Here is a 23027-nt window from a genome sequence, read left to right on the forward strand (position 1 = left end):
GGGGGTGGTCCTAGTGAGGATCCCTCCAGCGTAATGTACACCTGGGGGTATTTAAGAAGGTAGAAGTGTTGTTTGCATTGAGTCTGATGATAATGCTGTTGCATTAAAACGTTGCTGTTCACTCAATAAAGAAATCTTGTTGTTCACGAAAGCCTGGAGTGCCGCGTCCATCCCTACAGATATATATATATATTGAGAATTAGGCTCATAAAGGTCCGACAAACAGACCCAATAGTTGAACAGTAATAGCTGGGACAATCTGGAAGCCGCTCAACCTCGGCATAAACTAAATCTTTATTTTATTTTTACGGAAAAAACAGAACATTTGTGTTTTATTTCCCCATGTGTTTCTCATGCCTTCACATCCCTATCATTTCCTCAGTGGTATATTTAAAGATGGCTGCCACCAGGTCAAGAGACCTTGGCATTTCCTTAAGACTGGCCAAGATTTCCTGTAGATGGGGAGGGGAAAGAGGTGACAGGAATGGGATGGGATGGGAAGGGAAGTTTCCTGTCTCCATTTATATTCCGCACACTTAAACACACGCGCAGCAATAGCAGAGAGATGCTGTAGTATCAGGCCGAGGGTGGTCTGGTGTCAGCTGGGTAAGAGTACTCGTGCCTTCCTGTGCGTTATACTATGTGCCTTATGCGGTGTGTGTTATACTATGTGCCTTATGCGGTGTGTGTTATACTATGTGCCTTCCTGTGCGTTATTCTATGTGCCTTATGCGGTGTGTGTTATACTATGTGCCTTATGCGGTGTGTGTTATACTATGTGCCTTATGCGGTGTGTGTTATACTATGTGCCTTCCTGTGCGTTATTCTATGTGCCTTATGCGGTGTGTGTTATACTATGTGCCTTATGCGGTGTGTGTTATACTAGGTGCGTTATGTTATATGCGTTGTATTATGCGTATTATGCTGTGTACGTTATACTAGGTGTGTTATGTGCGTTGTACTATGCGTATTATGCTGTGTGTGTTATACTAGGTGCGTTATGTTATGTGCGTTGTATTATGCGTATTATGCTGTGTGTTATACTAGGTGCGTTATGTTATATGCGTTGTATTAAGCGTGTTATGCTGTGTGTGTTATACTAGGTGTGTTATGTTGTGTGTGTTATACTACAGTAGGTGCGTTATGTTATGTGCGTTGTATTATGCGTATTATGCTGTGTGCGTTATACTAGGTGCGTTATTTTATGTGCGTTGTATTAAGCGTGTTATAATGTGTGTGTTATACTAGGTGTGTTATGTTATGTGCATTGTATTATGCATATTATGCTGTGTGTGTTATACTAGGTGTGTTAAGTTATGTGCGTTGTATTAAGCGTGTTATGCTGTGTGCTTTATACTAGATGTGTTATGTTATGTGCGTTGTATTAAGCGTGTTATGCTGTGTGTGTTATACTAGGTGTGTTATGTTGTGTGTGTTATACTACAGTAGGTGCGTTATGTTTTGTGCGTTGTATTATGCATATTATGCTGTGTGTGTGTTATACTAGGAGTGTTATGTTATGTACCTTGTACTAGGGATGTGCACCGGTCACTTTTTGGGTTTTGGGTTCTGATTACCTTGAGGTTTTGGGTTCTAATGGGTTTTGGCAAAACACCTCCTAAGTGTTTTGTGTTTGGATTTTTGGGTTCTAATTTTTTTGTTAAAAAAGTATAAAAACTGCTAAAATCAGAATTTTTGTTTTTTTTTGCTCTTACACTATATTAACCTCAATAACATTAATTTCCACTCATTTCCAGTCTATTCTGAACACCTCACAATATTGTTTTTAGGGCAAAAGGTTGCACCGAGGTAGCTGGATAACTATGCTAAGCCACACAAGTGTGCGGCACAAACACTTGGCTCATGTAAGAGTGGTACTGCAGCGGTAGATACGGCAGTACTAGGCAGTGGGCCGCAAAACTGACGGTAGATACGGCAGTATTAGGCAGTGAGCCCCAAAACTGACGGTAGATACGGCAGTATTAGGCAGTGGGCCCCAAAACAGACAGGTAGATGCGGCAGTATTAGGCAGTGGGCCCCAGATCAGACAGGTAGATACGGCAGTACTAGGCACCAGACAGGTAGATACGGCAGTACTAGGCACCAGACAGGTAGATACGGCAGTACTAGGCACCAGACAGGTGGATACGGCAGAAATACTAGTATGTGCACCAGCAGAATTTATAATAATTAATATTATATTAGGTACTGCTTGGCACTCAATGCACCAGCAGCATGGAATTATTTTTTACAGTCCCACACAGCACAAGTATTATTTTTTTATTAAATTAGATATAGCAGCCTAGTATGTAGTTGTACTACTAGGTAGGTACACTTAGGCAGTAACACTGTTATGCAGTGTGTATTATACTAGGTGCACTATGTTATGTGTGTTATGCTGTGTGTGTAATACTAGGTGCATTATCTTATGTGTGTTATACTAGGTGTGCTATGTTATGTGTGTTATGCTGTGTGTGTAATACTAGGTGCATTATGTTATGTGTGTTATGCTGTGTGTGTTATACTAGGTGCGCTATGTTATGTGTGTTATGCTGTGTGTGTTATACTAGGTGCATTATGTTATGTGTGTGATGCTGTGTGTGTTATACTAGGTGTGTTATGTTATGTGCATTGTATTATGCATATTATGCTGTGTGTGTTATACTAGGTGCGCTATGTTATGTGTGTTATGCTGTGTGTGTTATACTAGGTGCATTATGTTATGTGTGTTATGCTGTGTGTGTTATACTAGGTGCGCTATGTTATGTGTGTTATGCTGTGTGTGTTATACTAGGTGCATTATGTTATGTACGTTGTATTATGCTTTGTGCGTTATGCTGTGTGTGTGTTATACTATGTGCGTTATGCTGTGTGCGTTAGGCTGTGTGACTGATGCTGTGTGACTGATGCTGTGTGACTGATGCTGTGTGACTTATGCTGTGTGACTTATGCTGTGTGACTTATGCTGTGTGACTTATGCTGTGTGACTTATGCTGTGTGACTTATGCTGTGTGACTTATGCTGTGTGACTTATGCTATGTGTGTTATGCTGTGTCTGTTACCCTATGTTGTGTGCTTTATACTATGTGCGTTATACTATGTGCGTTACATTATGAGTGTTATATGCTATGTGTGTGTTATGCTATGTGCGTTATGCTGTGTGTGTTATGCTGTGTGTGTTATGCTATATGTGTGCGTTATGCTGTGTGCGTTATGCTGTGTGTGTTATGCTATGTGTGTTATGCTGTGTGTGTTATGCTATATGTGTGCGTTATACTATGTGCGTTATACTATGTGCGTTACATTATGAGTGTTATATGCTATGTGTGTTATGCTATGTGTGTTATGCTGTGTGTGTTATGCGGTGTGTGTTATGCTATGTGTGTTATGCTGTGTGTGTTATGCTATATGTGTGCGTTATACTATGTGCGTTATACTATGTGCGTTACATTATGAGTGTTATATGCTATGTGTGTTATGCTATGTGCGTTATGCTGTGTGTGTTATGCTGTGTGTGTTATGCTGTGTGCGTTATGCTGTGTGCGTTATGCTGTGTGCGTTATGCTGTGTGCGTTATGCTGTGTGTGTTATGCTGTGTGCATTATGCTGTGTGCGTTATGCTGTGTGTGTTATGCTGTGTGCGTTATGCTGTGTGTGTTATGCTGTGTGTGTTATGCTGTGTGTGTTATGCTGTGTGTGTTATGCTGTGTGTGTTATGCTGTGTGTGTTATGCTATATGTGTGCGTTATGCTGTGTGTGTTATGCTGTGTGTGTTATGCTGTGTGTGTTATGCTATGTGCGTTATGCTGTGTGCGTTATGCTATGTGCGTTATGCTGTGTGCGTTATGCTGTGTGCGTTATGCTGTGTGCGTTATGCTGTGTGCGTTATGCTGTGTGCGTTATGCTGTGTGCGTTATGCTGTGTGTGTTATGCTGTGTGTGTTATGCTGTGTGTGTTATGCTGTGTGTGTTATGCTATGTGTGTTATGCTGTGTGCGTTATGCTATATGTGTGCGTTATGCTATGTGCGTTATGCTGTGTGCGTTATGCTGTGTGTGTTATGCTGTGTGTGTTATGCTGTGTGTGTTATGCTGTGTGTGTGTGTTATGCTGTGTGTGTGTGTTATGCTATATGTGTGTGTTATGCTATATGTGTGTGTTATGCTGTGTGTGTTATGCTATATGTGTGCGTTATGCTATATGTGTGCGTTATGCTATATGTGCGTTATGCTGTGTGTGTTATGCTGTGTGTGTTATGCTGTGTGTGTTATGCTGTGTGTGTTATGCTGTGTGTGTTATGCTGTGTGTGTTATGCTGTGTGTGTTATGCTGTGTGTGTTATGCTATGTGCGTTATGCTGTGTGCGTTATGCTGTGTGCGTTATGCTATGTGTGTTATGCTGTGTGTGTTATGCTGTGTGTGTTATGCTGTGTGTGTTATGCTATGTGTGTTATGCTATGTGTGTTATGCTGTGTGTGTTATGCTATATGTGTGTGTTATGCTATATGTGCGTTATGCTATATGTGTTATGCTGTGTGTGTTATGCTGTGTGTGTTATGCTATGTGTGTTATGCTGTGTGTGTTATGCTATATGTGTGCGTTATACTATGTGCGTTATACTATGTGCGTTACATTATGAGTGTTATATGCTATGTGTGTTATGCTATGTGCGTTATGCTGTGTGTGTTATGCTGTGTGTGTTATGCTGTGTGCGTTATGCTGTGTGCGTTATGCTGTGTGCGTTATGCTGTGTGTGTTATGCTGTGTGTGTTATGCTGTGTGCATTATGCTGTGTGCGTTATGCTGTGTGTGTTATGCTGTGTGCGTTATGCTGTGTGTGTTATGCTGTGTGTGTTATGCTGTGTGTGTTATGCTGTGTGTGTTATGCTGTGTGTGTTATGCTGTGTGTGTTATGCTATATGTGTGCGTTATGCTGTGTGTGTTATGCTGTGTGTGTTATGCTGTGTGTGTTATGCTATGTGCGTTATGCTGTGTGCGTTATGCTATGTGTGTTATGCTGTGTGCGTTATGCTGTGTGCGTTATGCTGTGTGCGTTATGCTGTGTGCGTTATGCTGTGTGCGTTATGCTGTGTGTGTTATGCTGTGTGTGTTATGCTGTGTGTGTTATGCTGTGTGTGTTATGCTGTGTGTGTTATGCTATGTGCGTTATGCTGTGTGCGTTATGCTATGTGTGTTATGCTGTGTGCGTTATGCTGTGTGCGTTATGCTGTGTGCGTTATGCTGTGTGCGTTATGCTGTGTGCGTTATGCTGTGTGTGTTATGCTGTGTGTGTTATGCTGTGTGTGTTATGCTGTGTGTGTTATGCTGTGTGTGTTATGCTATGTGTGTTATGCTGTGTGCGTTATGCTATATGTGTGCGTTATGCTATGTGCGTTATGCTGTGTGCGTTATGCTGTGTGTGTTATGCTGTGTGTGTTATGCTGTGTGTGTTATGCTATGTGTGTTATGCTGTGTGTGTGTGTTATGCTATATGTGTGTGTTATGCTATATGTGTGTGTTATGCTGTGTGTGTTATGCTATATGTGTGCGTTATGCTATATGTGTGCGTTATGCTATATGTGCGTTATGCTGTGTGTGTTATGCTGTGTGTGTTATGCTGTGTGTGTTATGCTGTGTGTGTTATGCTGTGTGTGTTATGCTGTGTGTGTTATGCTGTGTGTGTTATGCTGTGTGTGTTATGCTATGTGCGTTATGCTGTGTGCGTTATGCTGTGTGCGTTATGCTATGTGTGTTATGCTGTGTGTGTTATGCTGTGTGTGTTATGCTGTGTGTGTTATGCTATGTGTGTTATGCTATGTGTGTTATGCTGTGTGTGTTATGCTATATGTGTGTGTTATGCTATATGTGCGTTATGCTATATGTGTTATGCTGTGTGTGTTATGCTGTGTGTGTTATGCTATGTGTGTTATGCTATGTGTGTTATGCTGTGTGTGTTATGCTGTGTGTGTTATGCTGTGTGTGTTATGCTGTGTGTGTTATGCTATGTGCGTTATGCTGTGTGCGTTATGCTGTGTGTGTTATGCTATATGTGTGCGTTATGCTATGTGCGTTATGCTGTGTGCGTTATGCTGTGTGCGTTATGCTGTGTGTGTTATGCTGTGTGTGTTATGCTGTGTGTGTTATGCTGTGTGTGTTATGCTGTGTGTGTTATGCTATGTGCGTTATGCTGTGTGCGTTATGCTGTGTGTGTTATGCTGTGTGTGTTATGCTGTGTGTGTTATGCTGTGTGTGTTATGCTGTGTGTGTTATGCTGTGTGTGTTATGCTGTGTGTGTTATGCTATGTGTGTTATGCTATGTGTGTTATGCTGAGTGTGTTATGCTATATGTGTGTGTTATGCTATATGTGTGCGTTATGCTATATGTGTTATGCTGTGTGTGTTATGCTGTGTGTGTTATGCTATGTGTGTTATGCTGTGTGTGTTATGCTGTGTGTGTTATGCTGTGTGTGTTATGCTATATGTGTGCGTTATGCTATGTGCGTTATGCTATGTGTGTTATGCTGTGTGTGTTATGCTATATGTGTGTGTTATGCTATATGTGTGCGTTATGCTATATGTGTTATGCTGTGTGTGTTATGCTGTGTGTGTTATGCTGTGTGTGTTATGCTGTGTGTGTTATGCTGTGTGTGTTATGCTGTGTGTGTTATGCTGTGTGTGTTATGCTATATGTGTGCGTTATGCTATGTGCGTTATGCTATGTGTGTTATGCTGTGTGTGTTATGCTGTGTACGTTATGCTATGTGTGTTATGCTATGTGTGTTATGCTATGTGCGTTATGCTGTGTGCGTTATGCTATGTGCGTTATGCTATGTGCGTTATGCTATGTGCGTTATGCTGTGTGCGTTATGCTGTGTGTGTTATGCTATGTGCGTTATGCTATATGCGTTATGCTGTGTGTGTTATGCTGTGTGTGTTATGCTGTGTGTGTTATGCTGTGTGTGTTATGCTGTGTGTGTTATGCTGTGTGTGTTATGCTGTGTGTGTTATGCTATGTGCGTTATGCTATATGTGTTATGCTGTGTGTGTTATGCTATGTGCGTTATGCTGTGTGCGTTATGCTATGTGTGTTATGCTGTGTGCGTTATGCTGTGTGCGTTATGCTATGTGCGTTATGCTATGTGCGTTATGCTGTGTGTGCGTTATGCTGTGTGTGCGTTATGCTGTGTGTGTTATGCTGTGTGTGTTATGCTGTGTGTGTTATGCTATGTGCGTTATGCTATGTGCGTTATGCTATGTGTGTTATGCTATGTGTGTTATGCTGTGTGCGTTATGCTGTGTGCGTTATGCTGTGTGTGTGTTATGCTATGTGCGTTATGCTGTGTGTGTGTTATGCTATGTGCGTTATGCTGTGTGCGTTATGCTATGTGTGTTATGCTGTGTGCGTTATGCTGTGTGTGTGTTATGCTATGTGCGTTATGCTATGTGCGTTATGCTATGTGCGTTATGCTGTGTGCGTTATGCTGTGTGCGTTATGCTGTGTGTGTGTGTTATGCTATGTGCGTTATGCTATGTGCGTTATGCTGTGTGCGTTATGCTGTGTGCGTTATGCTATGTGTGTTATGCTGTGTGCGTTATGCTGTGTGTGTGTTATGCTGTGTGTGTTATGCTGTGTGCGTTATGCTGTGTGCGTTATGCTGTGTGTGTTATGCTGTGTGTGTTATGCTGTGTGCGTTATGCTGTGTGCGTTATGCTGTGTGCGTTATGCTGTGTGCGTTATGCTGTGTGTGTTATGCTATATGTGTGTTATGCTATATGTGTGTTATGCTGTGTGCGTTATGCTATGTGTGTTATGCTATATGTGTGCGTTATGCTATGTGTGTTATGCTGTGTGTGTTATGCTATGTGTGTTATGCTGTGTGTGTTATGCTATGTGCGTTATGCTATGTGCGTTATGCTGTGTGCGTTATGCTATGTGCGTTATGCTGTGTGCGTTATGCTGTGTGCGTTATGCTGTGTGCGTTATGCTGTGTGTGTTATGCTGTGTGTGTTATGCTGTGTGTGTTATGCTGTGTGTGTTATGCTGTGTGTGTTATGCTGTGTGTGTTATGCTATGTGTGTTATGCTATGTGTGTTATGCTATGTGCGTTATGCTGTGTGCGTTATGCTGTGTGCGTTATGCTGTGTGTGTTATGCTATGTGCGTTATGCTATATGTGTGTTATGCTGTGTGCGTTATGCTATGTGTGTTATGCTATATGTGTGCGTTATGCTATGTGTGTTATGCTGTGTGCGTTATGCTGTGTGCGTTATGCTGTGTGCGTTATGCTGTGTGCGTTATGCTGTGTGTGTTATGCTGTGTGTGTTATGCTGTGTGTGTTATGCTGTGTGTGTTATGCTGTGTGTGTTATGCTATGTGTGCGTTATGCTGTGTGCGTTATGCTGTGTGCGTTATGCTGTGTGTGTTATGCTGTGTGTGTTATGCTGTGTGTGTTATGCTGTGTGTGTTATGCTATGTGTGTTATGCTGTGTGCGTTATGCTGTGTGTGTGTTATGCTATGTGCGTTATGCTGTGTGCGTTATGCTGTGTGCGTTATGCTGTGTGTGTTATGCTGTGTGCGTTATGCTGTGTGTGTTATGCTGTGTGCGTTATGCTGTGTGTGTCATGCTATGTGTGTTATGCTATGTGTGTTATGCTGTGTGCGTTATGCTGTGTGTGTGTTATGCTATGTGCGTTATGCTATGTGCGTTATGCTGTGTGCGTTATGCTATGTGCGTTATGCTGTGTGTGTTATGCTGTGTGCGTTATGCTGTGTGTGCTATGCTGTGTGCGTTATGCTATGTGTGTTATGCTATGTGTGCTTTATGCTGTGTGCGTTATGCTGTGTGCTTTATGCTGTGTGCGTTATGCTATGTGCGTTATGCTGTGTGTAGTGGATTAGTAGTAATATACCGTGCAGTGAGTGTATAGTAGTGGACTAGTAGTAATATACAGTGCGCAGTGAGTGTATAGTAGTGGACTAGTAGTAAAATACAGTATGCAGTGAGTGTATAGTAGTGGACTAGTAGTAATATACAGTATGCAGTGAGTGTATAGTAGTGGACTAGTAGTAATATACAGTGCGCAGTGAGTGTATAGTAGTGGACTAGTAGTAATATACAGTATGCAGTGAGTGTATAGTAGTGGACGAGTAGTAATATACAGTGCGCAGTTAGTGTATAGTAGTGGACTAGTAGTAATATACAGTGCGCAGTGAGTGTACAGTAGTGGACTAGTAGTAATATACAGTGCGCAGTGAGTGTACAGTAGTGGACTAGTAGTAATATACAGTATGCAGTGAGTGTATAGTAGAGGACTAGTAGTAATATACAGTGCGCAGTGAGTGTACAGTAGTGGACTAGTAGTAATATACAGTATGCAGTGAGTGTATAGTAGCGGACTAGTAGTAATATACAGTATGCAGTGAGTGTATAGTAGTGGACTAGTAGTAATATACAGTATGCAGTGAGTGTATAGTAGTGGACTAGTAGTAATATACAGTGCGCAGTGAGTGTATAGTAGTGGACTAGTAGTAATATACAGTGCGCAGTGAGTGTATAGTAGTGGACTAGTAGTAATACACAGTGCATAGAGTGTATAGTAGCAGACTAGTAGTAATATACAGTGCGCAGTTAGTGTATAGTAGTGGACTAGTAGTAATATACCGTGCAGTGAGTGTATAGTAGTGGACTAGTAGTAATATACAGTATGCAGTGAGTGTATAGTAGTGGACTAGTAGTAATATACAGTATGCAGTGAGTGTATAGTAGTGGACTAGTAGTAATACACAGTGCAGTGAGTGTATAGTAGCAGACTAGTAGTAATATACAGTGCGCAGTGAGTGTATAGTAGTGGACTAGTAGTAATATACAGTGCGCAGTGAGTGTATAGTAGAGGACTAGTAGTAATATACAGTGCGCAGTGAGTGTACAGTAGTGGACTAGTAGTAATATACAGTATGCAGTGAGTGTATAGTAGCGGACTAGTAGTAATATACAGTATGCAGCGAGTGTATAGTAGTGGACTAGTAGTAATATACAGTATGCAGTGAGTGTATAGTAGTGGACTAGTAGTAATATACAGTGCGCGTGAGTGTATAGTAGTGGACTAGTAGTAATACACAGTGCATAGAGTGTATAGTAGTGGACTAGTAGTAATATACAGTATGCAGTGAGTGTATAGTAGTGGACTAGTAGTAATACACAGTGCATAGAGTGTATAGTAGCAGACTAGTAGTAATATACAGTGCGCAGTTAGTGTATAGTAGTGGACTAGTAGTAATATACAGTGCGCAGTGAGTGTATAGTTGTGGACTAGTAGTAATATACAGTATGCAGTGAGTGTATAGTAGTGGACTAGTAGTAATACACAGTGCATAGAGTGTATAGTAGCAGACTAGTAGTAATATACAGTGCGCAGTGAGTGTATAGTAGTGGACTAGTAGTAATATACAGTATGCAGTGAGTGTATAGTAGTGGACTAGTAGTAATATACAGTATGCAGTGAGTGTATAGTAGTGGACTAGTAGTAATATACAGTATGCAGTGAGTGTATAGTTGTGGACTAGTAGTAATATACAGGATGCAGTGAGTGTATAGTTGTGGACTAGTAGTAATATACAGTATGCAGTGAGTGTATAGTAGTGGACTAGTAGTAATATACAGTGCGCAGTGAGTGTATAGTAGTGGACTAGTAGTAATATACAGTGCGCAGTGAGTGTATAGTAGTGGACTAGTAGTAATACACAGTGCATAGAGTGTATAGTAGTGGACTAGTAGTAATATACAGTATGCAGTGAGTGTATAGTAGTGGACTAGTAGTAATATACAGTATGCAGTGAGTGTATAGTAGTGGACTAGTAGTAATATACAGTGCATAGAGTGTATAGTAGCAGACTAGTAGTAATATACAGTGCGCAGTGAGTGTATAGTAGTGGACTAGTAGTAATATACAGTGCGCAGTGAGTGTATAGTAGTGGACTAGTAGTAAAATACAGTATGCAGTGAGTGTATAGTAGTGGACTAGTAGTAATATACAGTGCACAGTTAGTGTATAGTAGTGGACTAGTAGTAATATACAGTGCGCAGTGAGTGTATAGTAGTGGACTAGTAGTAATATACAGTGCGCAGTGAGTGTATAGTAGTGGACTAGTAGTAATATACAGTGCGCAGTGAGTGTATAGTAGTGGACTAGTAGTAATATACAGTATGCAGTGAGTGTATAGTAGTGGACTAGTAGTAATATACAGTGCGCAGTGAGTGTATAGTAGTGGACTAGTAGTAATATATAGTGCGCAGTGAGTGTATAGTAGTGGACTAGTAGTAATATACAGTATGCAGTGAGTGTATAGTAGTGGACTAGTATTAATATACAGTGCGCAGTGAGTGTATAGTAGTGGACTAGTAGTAATATACAGTGCATAGAGTGTATAGTAGCAGACTAGTAGTAATATACAGTGCGCAGTTAGTGTATAGTAGTGGACTAGTAGTAATATACAGTGCGCAGTGAGTGTATAGTAGTGGACTAGTAGTAATATACTGTGCATAGAGTGTATAGTAGTGGACTAGTAGTAATATACAGTATGCAGTGAGTGTATAGTAGTGGCCTAGTAGTAATATACCGTGCAGTGAGTGTATAGTAGTGGACTAGTAGTAATATACAGTATGCAGTGAGTGTATAGTTCTGGACTAGTAGTAATATACAGTATGCAGTGAGTGTATAGTAGTGGACTAGTAGTAATACACAGTGCATAGAGTGTATAGTAGCAGACTAGTAGTAATATACAGTGCGCAGTTAGTGTATAGTAGTGGACTAGTAGTAATATACAGTGCGCAGTGAGTGTATAGTAGTGGACTAGTAGTAATATACAGTATGCAGTGAGTGTATAGTAGTGGACTAGTAGTAATATACCGTGCAGTGAGTGTATAGTAGTGGACTAGTAGTAATATACAGTATGCAGTGAGTGTATAGTAGTGGACTAGTAGTAATATACAGTGAGTGTATAGTTGTGGACTAGTAGTAATATACAGTATGCAGTGAGTGTGTAGTAGTGGACTAGTAGTAATACACAGTGCATAGAGTGTATAGTAGCAGACTAGTAGTAATATACAGTGCGCAGTTAGTGTATAGTAGTGGACTAGTAGTAATATACAGTGCGCAGTGAGTGTATAGTAGTGGACTAGTAGTAATATACAGTGCGCAGTGAGTGTATAGTTGTGGACTAGTAGTAATATACAGTATGCAGTGAGTGTATAGTAGTGGACTAGTAGTAATACACAGTGCATAGAGTGTATAGTAGCAGACTAGTAGTAATATACAGTGCGCAGTGAGTGTATAGTAGTGGACTAGTAGTAATATACAGTATGCAGTGAGTGTATAGTAGTGGACTAGTAGTAATATACAGTATGCAGTGAGTGTATAGTAGTGGACTAGTAGTAATATACAGTATGCAGTGAGTGTATAGTAGTGGACTAGTAGTAATATACAGTATGCAGTGAGTGTATAGTTGTGGACTAGTAGTAATATACAGTATGCAGTGAGTGTATAGTTGTGGACTAGTAGTAATATACAGTATGCAGTGAGTGTATAGTAGTGGACTAGTAGTAATACACAGTGCATAGAGTGTATAGTAGCAGACTAGTAGTAATATACAGTGCGCAGTGAGTGTATAGTAGTGGACTAGTAGTAATATACAGTGCGCAGTGAGTGTATAGTAGTGGACTAGTAGTAATATACAGTATGCAGTGAGTGTATAGTAGTGGACTAGTAGTAATATACAGTGCGCAGTGAGTGTATAGTAGTGGACTAGTAGTAATATACAATATGCAGTGAGTGTATAGTAGCAGACTAGTAGTAATATACAATATGCAGTGAGTGTATAGTTGTGGACTAGTAGTAATATACAGTATGCAGTGAGTGTATAGTAGTGGACTAGTAGTAATACACAGTGCATAAAGTGTATAGTAGCAGACTAGTAGTAATATACAGTGCACAGTTAGTGTATAGTAGTGGACTAGTAGTAATATACAGTGCGCAGTGAGTGTATAGTAGTGCACTAGTAGTAATATACAGTGCGTAGTGAGTATATAGTAGTGCACTAGTAGTAATATACAGTGCACATTAAATAGCAGAATAATAGGAATAGAGCTTTGCAAAGGTGACATCACTTACAGATGACATCACAAGTGAAAGTGTGAATTGAGAGATAATAATTTCCAGTCTCTCTCTGTTACAATCTCCAGGACTGAGACCATGCCTGTTACAGCCCCCAATCGCTTTGATGAGAAGAATACCCTAGACCGTCCCTCCCCGGAAGGGGGCAACCCTTTCCTAGATGATGAAGGAGAAGGAAAGAGGGATCCAATGGGATCAGATGCAAAGCGCAGGGGAACATTGGAGAAAATTGCAGGACTATCGCCTTTCTGGAAAGGAGGAAAAAGTCTTCTAGGGGTCCGAGGAGCCCCAGAGAAAAGGCGGGGAAGGCGCAAGTCAGAAGATGTGAATCTTCTGTCTCTAGGGCGCAAGAAGGAGGGAGGTGAAGAGGACGGTGGGGGTCCTGGCGGAGGTGTGAAGCGGCTCTCCTTCCTTTGGCTTGGTGGAGGAGGAGGAAGCGGAGGCAACCGATCACGGAGGGAGTCCATGGTGGAAGCGGTGCCAGAACGCAATGAAGTGATCCGGGAGCCAGAAAAGACAAGAGAGCCTCTATCAGGTGAGGAGATGGGGCACTGCTCTGTATAATAGTAAGGATACAGGGGGTGCTGCTCTGTATAATAGTAAGGGTACAGGGGGCTCTGCTCTCTATAACAGTGAGGAGACGGGGCACTGCTCTGTATAATAGTGAGGAGACAGGGGGCGCTGCTCTGTAGAATAGTGAGGAGACGGGGAACTGCTCTGTATAATAGTAAGGGTACAGGGGGCGCTGCTCTGTATAATAGTGAGGAGAAATGGCACTGCTCTGTATAATAGTGAGGAGACAAGGCACTGCTCTGTATAATAGTGAGGAGACGGGGAACTGTTCTGTATAATAGTAAGGGTACAGGGGGCGCTGCTCTGTATAATAGTGAGGAGACGGGGAACTGCTCTGTATAATAGTGAGGAGACAGGGGGCGCTGCTCTGTATAATAGTGAGGAGATGGGGCACTGCTCTGTATAATAGTGAGGAGACAGGGGGCGCTGCTCTGTATAATAGTGAGGAGACAGGGCACTGCTCTGTATAATAGTGAGGAGACAGGGGGCGCTGCTCTGTATAATAGTGAGGAGACGGGGAACTGCTCTGTATAATAGTGAGGAGACAGGGAGCGCTGCTCTGTATAACAGTGAAGAGACAGGGAGCGCTGCTCTGTATAACAGTGAAGAGACGGGGCACTGCTCTGTATAATAGTGAGGAGACGGGGCGCTGCTCTGTATAATAGTGAGGAGACAGGGCACTGCTCTGTATAATAGTGAGGAGACAGAAGGCGCTGCTCTGTATAATAGTGAGGAGACAGAAGGCGCTGCTCTGTATAATAGTGAGGAGACAGGGGGAACTGCTCTGTATAATAGTGAGGAGACAGGGGGCGCTGCTCTGTATAATAGTGAGGAGACGGGGCACTGCTCTGTATAATAGTGAGGAGACAGGGGGCGCTGCTCTGTATAACAGTGAGGAGACAGGGCGCACTGCTCTGTATAATAGTGAGGAGACAGGGGGCGCTGCTCTCTATAATAGTGAGGAGACGGGGCACTTGATCTTGCTGCCTTCTCAAACACGCTGGGTCCTCTTCTCGCCCCAATCGCCCTCATGTCCTGCCCAAACCTCGCTGCCTCCCTCTGTAATGAAACCCTATCTTCGGCATTGGACTCTGCCTGCCCTCCCTCCTCTATCCCCCTTCGATGCTCCAACCCCCAACCGTGGCACTCACCTATCACCCGATTCCTTAAAAAGTGCTCTCGCACTGCTGAGCGCTTCTGGAAGAAATCACGCTCCCTTGCGGATTATCTCCATTTCAAATTCATTCTTTCCTCCTTCAGCTCTGCCCTTGCTCTGGCCAAGGAATCCTACTTTAAGTCCCTCATCCTTTCCCAATCATCCAATCCCCGCAGGCTCTTCGCCACCTTCAACTCCTTGCTCTCCCCCCCTCCTCCAGCTCTTCCGTCCTCCATCGTAGCCGCTGATTTTGCTACCTACTTTTCAACCAAAATCTCCTCTCTCAGGACTGCCATCACTGCTGCCATGACCTCACCCTCTCCCTCCTCCCCTCCTACATCTCCACTCCCCTCCTTCCAACCCCTGTCCTCATTTTACCCCACCACTGCTGCTGAAGTCCACTCTATCCTTCAATCCGCTTCTCCCTCCACCTGCCCGCTCGATCCTATCCCCTCCAATATTATCCGTCGTCTCAGTCCATCAGTCTGCTCTCACCTGGCTCACCTCTTTAATCTTTCCCTATCATCTGGGATCTTCCCTTCCTCCTTCAAACACGCTCTTGTCTCCCCAATTCTCAAAAAAACAAATCTGGAGCCCAACTCTCCATCCAACTACAGGCCCATCTCCCTCCTCCCTTTTGCCTCCAAACTCCTAGAACGTCTGACCTATAATCGTCTCCTAAGCCACCTTACTGCCAACTCCATTCTAGACCCCCTCCAATCCGGGTTTCCACTGAAACTGCCCTGACCAAAGTCACTAACGATCTACTATCGGCTAAATCCAAAGGCCTCTTCTCTATCCTCATCCAGCTTGATCTGTCGGCTGCCTTTGACACTGTTGACCACCCTCTCCTGCTCAACACCCTCCGCTCCTTTGGCATCACTGGCACGGTCTTCTCCTGGTTCACCTCATACCTCTCCGATCGCTCCTTCTCCGTCTCCACTCCGAGCTCCTCCTCTCCTACTACCCCCCAGCCAGTCGGTGTTCCCCAAGGGTCAGTCCTTGGCCCTCTCCTCTTCTCCCTCTACACCACCTCTCTGGGCACCCTCATCAGCTCCTATGGTTTTCATTACCACCTTTATGCTGATGATACCCTAATCTATCTCTCCTCCCCCGACTTATCCCCATCACTCCTGTCCAAGGTCTCCGAATGCCTCACGGCCATCTCAGCCTGGATGACCCAACGCTTCCTGAAACTAAACATGGCTAAAACTGAACTTCTAATCTTCCATCCCCCGAACATCCCCTCTTCTCCCACTATCTCCATCAGCATTGGTGAAACCGAGATCACGTCCACCGACCAAACGCGCTGCCTCGGTGTCATCATTGACTCCTCCCTCTCTTTCACCCCCCACATTCGTGCTCTCTCACAGTCTTGCCGCTTTCACCTACGCAACATCTCACGCATCAGACCATTCCTCTCCACTGACGCGACCAAAATTCTCATTCGCTCTCTTGTCATCTCCCGCCTTGACTACTGCAACATCCTTCTCTCTGGGCTACCTCTCACCCGCCTCGCACCTCTCCAATCCATTCTTAACGCTGCTGCTAGGCTCATCTTCCTCTCCCGCCGCTCTACCTCCGCCTCCCCCCTCTGTTTATCTCTTCACTGGCTCCCCATTCCTTTCCGAGTTCTCTTTAAATTCCTCACCACCACCTACAAGGCTCTTTCCTCCTCCACAGCTCCCTACCTCTCTTCACTGATCTCTATCCACACTCCCTCCCGTCCTCTTCGCTCCATCGCTGACCCCGCCGACTGACCTTTCACATAATCACCTCCTCCCACTCCCGTGTCCAAGACTTCTCTCGCGCTGCCCCCCCCCCTGCACTGGAACAACCTCCCGCCACCCATCAGGCTATCTGATTCCCTTACCTCCTTCAAGCGCTCCCTCAAAACCCACATTTTTCGACTAGCTTATCCCTCCTCCTAACCTCTTTTGATCCTCCTATCCTGCCTCCGTTCCTACTTATCCTATTGTATTTCGTTCGTCCACCCACCTATTTTTAGTATGTTAACTCTTATGAGCAGGGCCCTCCTTCCTCACGTACTCACCCTACCTCATTACCTCACCTGTGCTCCTGTCCTGTTCTTCCCTTCCTCTACTTCATCTTCAGTCTCCTTGACAATTTTGACACCTACTTCTGAACTGATGCTGATTTTAGTTCGACTAGCTATACCCCTATTTATACTGTATCTTTCAACACACCCTGTACGTTACCTTGTAATTTGTTTTTTTTGTTTGCTATGTACGGCGCTGAGGACACTTTGCAGCGCCTTATAAATAAACGTACTACTACTACTACTACTACTGCTCTGTATAATAGTAAGGAGACAGGGGGCACTGCTCTGTATAATAGTGAGGAGACAGGGGGCACTGCTCTGTATAACAGTGAGGAGACGGGGCGCTGCTCTGTATAACAGTGAGGAGACAGGGCACTGCTCTGTATAACAGTGAGGAGACGGGGCACTGCTCTGTATAATAGTGAGGAGACAGGGGGCACTGCTCTGTATAACAGTGAAGAGACAGGGGGTGCTGCTCTGTATAATAGTAAGGGTACAGGGGGCACTGCTCTGTATAATAGTGAGGAGACAGGGGGCGCTGCTCTGTATAATAGTGAGGAGACAGGGGGCGCTGCTCTGTATAACAGTGAGGAGACAGGGGGCGCTGCTCTGTATAATAGTAAAGGAGACGGGGCACTGCTCTGTATAATAGTAAAGGAGACGGGGCACTGCTCTGTATAATAGTAAGGAGACAGGGGGCGCTGCTCTGTATAATAGTGAGGAGACAGGGGGCGCTGCTCTGTATAATAGTGAGGAAACAGGGGGCACTGCTCTGTATAACAGTGAGGAGACGGGGTGCTGCTCTGTATAACAGTGAGGAGACAGGGCACTGCTCTGTATAATAGTGAGGAGACATGGCACTGCTCTGTATAATAGTGAAGAGACAGGGGGCACTGCTCTGTATAACAGTGAGGAGACGGGACACTGCTCTGTATAATAGTGAGGAGACAGGGGGCGCTGCTCTGTATAATAGTAAGGGTACAGGGGGCGCTGCTCTGTATAATAGTGAGGAGACGGGGCACTGCTCTGTATAATAGTGAGGAGACGGGGCACTGCTCTGTATAATAGTGAGGAGACGGGGCACTGCTCTGTATAATAGTGAGGAGACGGGGCGCTGCTCTGTATAATAGTGAGGAGACAGGGCACTGCTCTGTATAATAGTGAGGAGACAGAAGGCGCTGCTCTGTATAATAGTGAGGAGACAGGGGGCGCTGCTCTGTATAATAGTGAGGAGATGGGGCACTGCTCTGTATAATAGTGAAGAGACAGGGGGCACTGCTCTGTATAACAGTGAGGAGACGGGGCACTGCTCTGTATAATAGTGAGGAGACAGGGGGCGCTGCTCTGTATAATAGTGAGGAGACGGGGCACTGCTCTGTATAACAGTGAAGAGACAGGGGGCACTGCTATGAATAATAGTAATGGTACAGGGGGCACTGCTCTGTATAATAGTGAGGAGACGGGGCACTGCTCTGTATAACAGTGAAGATACAGGGGGCACTGCTATGTATAATAGTAACGGTACAGGGGGCACTGCTCTGTATAATAGTGAGGAGACGGGGCACTGCTCTGTATAACAGTGAAGAGACAGGGGGCACTGCCCTGTATAATAGTGAGGAGACATGGGGCACTGCTCTGTATAACAGTGAAGAGACAGGGGGCACTGCTCTGTATAATAGTGAGGAGACATGGGGCACTGCTCTGTATAATAGTGAGGAGACAGGGGGCGCTGCTCTGTATAATAGTGAAGAGACATGGGGCACTGCTCTGTATAATAGTGAGGAGATGGGGCACTGCTCTGTATAACAGTGAAGAGACAGGGGGCGCTGCTCTGTATAATAGTGAGGAGATGGGGCACTGCTCTGTATAACAGTGAGGAGACAGGGGGCACTGCTCTGTATAATAGTGAGGAGACAGGGGGCACTGCTCTGTATAATAGCGAGGAAACAGGGGGCACTGCTCTGCATAATAGTGAGGAGACGGGGCACTGCTCTGCATAACAGTGAAGAGACAGGGGGCACTGCTCTGTATAATAGTGAGGAGACATGGGGCGCTGCTCTGTATAACAGTGAAGAGACAGGGGGCACTGCTCTGTATAATAGTGAGGAGATGGGGCACTGCTCTGTATAACAGTGAAGAGACAGGGGGCACTGCTCTGTATAATAGTGAGGAGACGGGGCACTGCTCTGTATAACAGTGAAGAGACAGGGGGCACTGCTCTGTATAATAGTGAGGAGACATGGGGCACTGCTCTGTATAATAGTGAGGAGACAGGGGGCGCTGCTCTGTATAATAGTGAAGAGACATGGGGCACTGCTCTGTATAATAGTGAGGAGATGGGGCACTGCTCTGTATAACAGTGAAGAGACAGGGGGCGCTGCTCTGTATAATAGTGAGGAGATGGGGCACTGCTCTGTATAACAGTGAGGAGACAGGGGGCACTGCTCTGTATAATAGAGAGGAGACAGGGGGCACTGCTCTGTATAATAGTGAGGAGACATGGGGCGCTGCTCTGTATAACAGTGAAGAGACAGGGGGCACTGCTCTCTATAACAGTGAAGAGACAGGGGGCACTGCTCTCTATAACAGTGAAGAGACAGGGGGCACTGCTCTGTATAATAGTGAGGAGACAGGGGGCACTGCTCTGTATAATAGCGAGGAAACAGGGGGCACTGCTCTGCATAATAGTGAGGAGACGGGGCACTACTCTGTATAATAATGAGGAGACAGGGGGCACTGCTCCATATAATAGTAAGGAGACAGGGGGCGCTCCTCTGTATAATAGCAAGGAAACAGTCGGAGCTGCTCCGTATAATAGTGAGGAGACAGGGGGTGCTGCTCTGTATAATAGTGAGGAGACGCTGCTCTGTATAATAGTGAGGAGACAGGGGGCACTGCTCTGCATAATAGTGAGGAGACAGGGGGTGCTGCTCTGCATAATAGTGAGGAGACAGGGGGCCCTGCTCCGTATAATAGTGAGGAAACAGGGAGCGCTGCTCTGCATAATAGTGAGGAGACAGGGGGCCCTGCTCCTTATAATAGTGAAGAGATAGGGGGCCCTGCTCCTTATAATAGTGAGGAAACAGGGAGCACTGCTCTGTATAATAGTGAGGAGACAGGGGGCACTGCTCTGTATAATAGTAAGGAGACAGGGGGCGCTGCTCTGTATAATAGTGAGGAGACAGGGAGCGCTGCTCTGTATAATAGTGAGGAGACAGGGAGCGCTGCTCTGTATGATAGTGAGGAGACAGGGGGTGCTGCTCTGTTGGATAGTGAGGAGACAGGGGGTGCTGCTCCATATAATAATGAAGAGACAGGGGGCACTCCTCTGCATAATAGTGAGGAAACAGAGGGCGCTGCTCCATATAATATTGAGAAGACAGGGGGTGCTGCTCTGTATAATAGTGAGGAGACAGGGGGCGCTGCTCTGTATAATAGTGAGGAGACAGGGGGCGCTGCTCTGTATAATAGTGAGGAGACAGGGGGTGCTGCTCTGTATAATAGTGAGGAGACAGGGGGCGCTGCTCTGTATGATAGTGCGGAGACAGGGGGTGCTGCTCTATAGGATAGTGAGGAGACAGGGGGCACTGCTCTATATAATATTGAGGAGACAGGGGGCGCTGCTCTGTATAATAATGAGGATACAGGGAGCACTGCTCTGTATAACATTGAGGAGACAGGGGGCGCTGCTCTGTATAATAGTGAGGAGACAGGGGGCACTGCTCTGTATAATAGTGAGGAGACAGGGGGCGCTGCTCTGTATGATAGTGCGGAGACAGGGGGTGCTGCTCTATAGGATAGTGAGGAGACAGGGGGCACTGCTCTATATAATATTGAGGAGACAGGGGGCGCTGCTCTGTATAATGAGGATACAGGGAGCACTGCTCTGTATAACATTGAGGAGACAGGGGGCACTGCTCTGTATAACATACCTCCCAACACTCACGATTTCAGCGGGACAGTCCCGATTACCGGGTCCTGTCCCGCTGTCCCACCCACGGCCGGAGGTGTCCCGCTGCAGGGGGGGGCAGTTGGGAGCCCCCCAATTTGACAGAATAGACGCTGTGTGCATGCTCATTTGCATAAGCCGCACCCCTCATTTACATAAGCCGTCCCCCCTTTTTGGACGCTATTAGTGTCCCTATTTCTGCAGCTACAAAGTTGGGAGGTATGGTATAATAGTGAGGAGACAGGGTACGCTGCTCTGTATAATAATGAGGATACAGGGAGCACTGCTCTGTATAACATTGAGGAGACAGGGGGCGCTGCTCTGTATAATAGTGAGGAAACAGCGTTCGCTGCTCCGTATAATAATGAGGAGACGGGGGCGCTGCTCTGTATAATATTGAGGAGATAGGGGGCACTGCTCTATATAACATTGAGGAGATATGGGGCGCTGCTCTCTAGGATAGTGAGGAGACAGGGGGCGCTGCTCTATATAACATTGAGGAGACAGGGGGTGCTGCTCTGTATAATAGTGAGGAAACATAGGGCGCTGTTTCGTATAATAATGAGGAGACAGGGGCCGCTGCTCTGTATAACATTGAGGAGACAGGGGGCGCCGCTCTGTATAATAGTGAGGAAACATAGGGCGCTGTTTCGTATAATAATGAGGAGACAGGGGGTGCTGCTCTGTATAACATTGAGGAGATATGGGGCGCTGCTCTGTATAATAGTGAGGAAATAGAAGGCGCTGCTCCGTATAATAATGAGGAGACAGGGGGCGCTGCTCTGTAAACCATTGAGGAGATAGGGGGCACTGCTCTATATAACATTGAGGAGACAGGGGGTGCTGCTCCGTATAATAATGAGGAGACAGGGGGCGCTGCTCCATGTAATAGTAAGGAGACAGGCGGGACCGGTGCTAGGGTGCTCAGTGCCCCCCTGCAAACTATAAATTTGTGCTCTTCCATATTTTGCGAAGGCGCATGCTGAAAAAAAGGGTGTACAGTATAATGCCCGTAGTAGTATTGCCTCATACACATAATATGCCCAGTAGCAGCAATGCCATAACTAGATATTTTGTTGCCCTTTGCCAGAAAAGGAATTGGTGCCCAAACACGCATAAAATAGGGACAGTGCGCGTCGTAGGCACGGGTCAAAAAATTTGCACTGTAATGCCCCTCGCACTATCATGCCACACAATGTAATGTTTATTGCACATTGTACAATAATGTGTAATTCCCATTACACATTATGTCACACACCGTAATTCCCATTACACCACACACCAGGTAGTGTCCATTGCACATTATGCCAAACTGTAATGTCCATTACACATTATGCCACAGATCGTTATGCTTGTTACACATTATACCATACACTGTAATGCATATTACATATTATTCAACATAAGTGCCACTTACCTACATGCTCGACCTTCCCCCTTGCTTCATGCAGTCCAGAGCCGTCTTTCCCATTGGGCACGATGGGCAGTTGCCCAGGGGCCCTTGGACCTAGGGGCCCACCCCAATGGGAAAGACGGTGGGGTCTGGGCAGCAGGGATCCTATCATTCGGGTGGCGGTGATCAGGGCAGTGCCGTTCCAGGTCCCTGTAGTCCAGCCCGCTTTGCAGAATGTGACTGGCCACCGAGCAGCCCGGGCAGGTGTCGCTGTTGCTGCCGCCGCTCTCGGCATTCATCCTCTGCCAGCAGAACAGAGAGCCGGTAGTGCAGCCCAGCCGCCCGCTCTCCCGCACAGCCGGCAGCACTCTTGCCTGAGGTGAGCCGCAGAAGTGCCGCATCCCCCAGCTCCACTGACAGCTGCTTAAAGCCGGGGCAGGACACAGTGACGGTACCACATCGATGTCTCCTTCTTTCATCTACTAGGGATGGGTAATCATATGATGTTTCATCGGTAACATGGGATTTATGGTTCCAATGTTCGATGTTTAACCCTGCAATGTTGAGGATCCAATGTTTTATCAACATCACTAGATTTCTCCCCCGATGTTTTTCTCAATCTTCCAATGTTTTTTCTTTTGTGTGTCAATGTGTGCTGTTTTCAATGCTTTGCAGCCAGCTCACTCTCTCCTTGATTTATATTCATTAAAATCTTAAGAGACTGATA

At 45.2% G+C, this 23027-nt stretch overlaps 1 protein-coding gene across 1 annotated transcript in view; it reads left to right on the top strand.

Moving 5' to 3' along the window:
* The first annotated feature begins 528 nt into the window (after positions 1-528).
* The window catches only part of EXOC3L2 (exocyst complex component 3 like 2), a 115625-nt gene continuing 93126 nt past the window's right edge, over positions 529-23027 (top strand). Inside the window, exons 1-2 of the mRNA XM_083160427.1 lie at positions 529-606; positions 13236-13702. Of these exons, the coding sequence (XP_083016553.1) occupies positions 13246-13702 (457 nt within the window). The 5' untranslated portion in view covers positions 529-606; positions 13236-13245. The remainder of the gene's footprint in view (positions 607-13235; positions 13703-23027) is intronic.

Source organism: Crinia signifera, chromosome 9 (assembly GCF_055691185.1).
Source record: "Crinia signifera chromosome 9, ASM5569118v1, whole genome shotgun sequence".
Taxonomy (NCBI): Eukaryota; Metazoa; Chordata; class Amphibia; order Anura; family Myobatrachidae; genus Crinia; species Crinia signifera.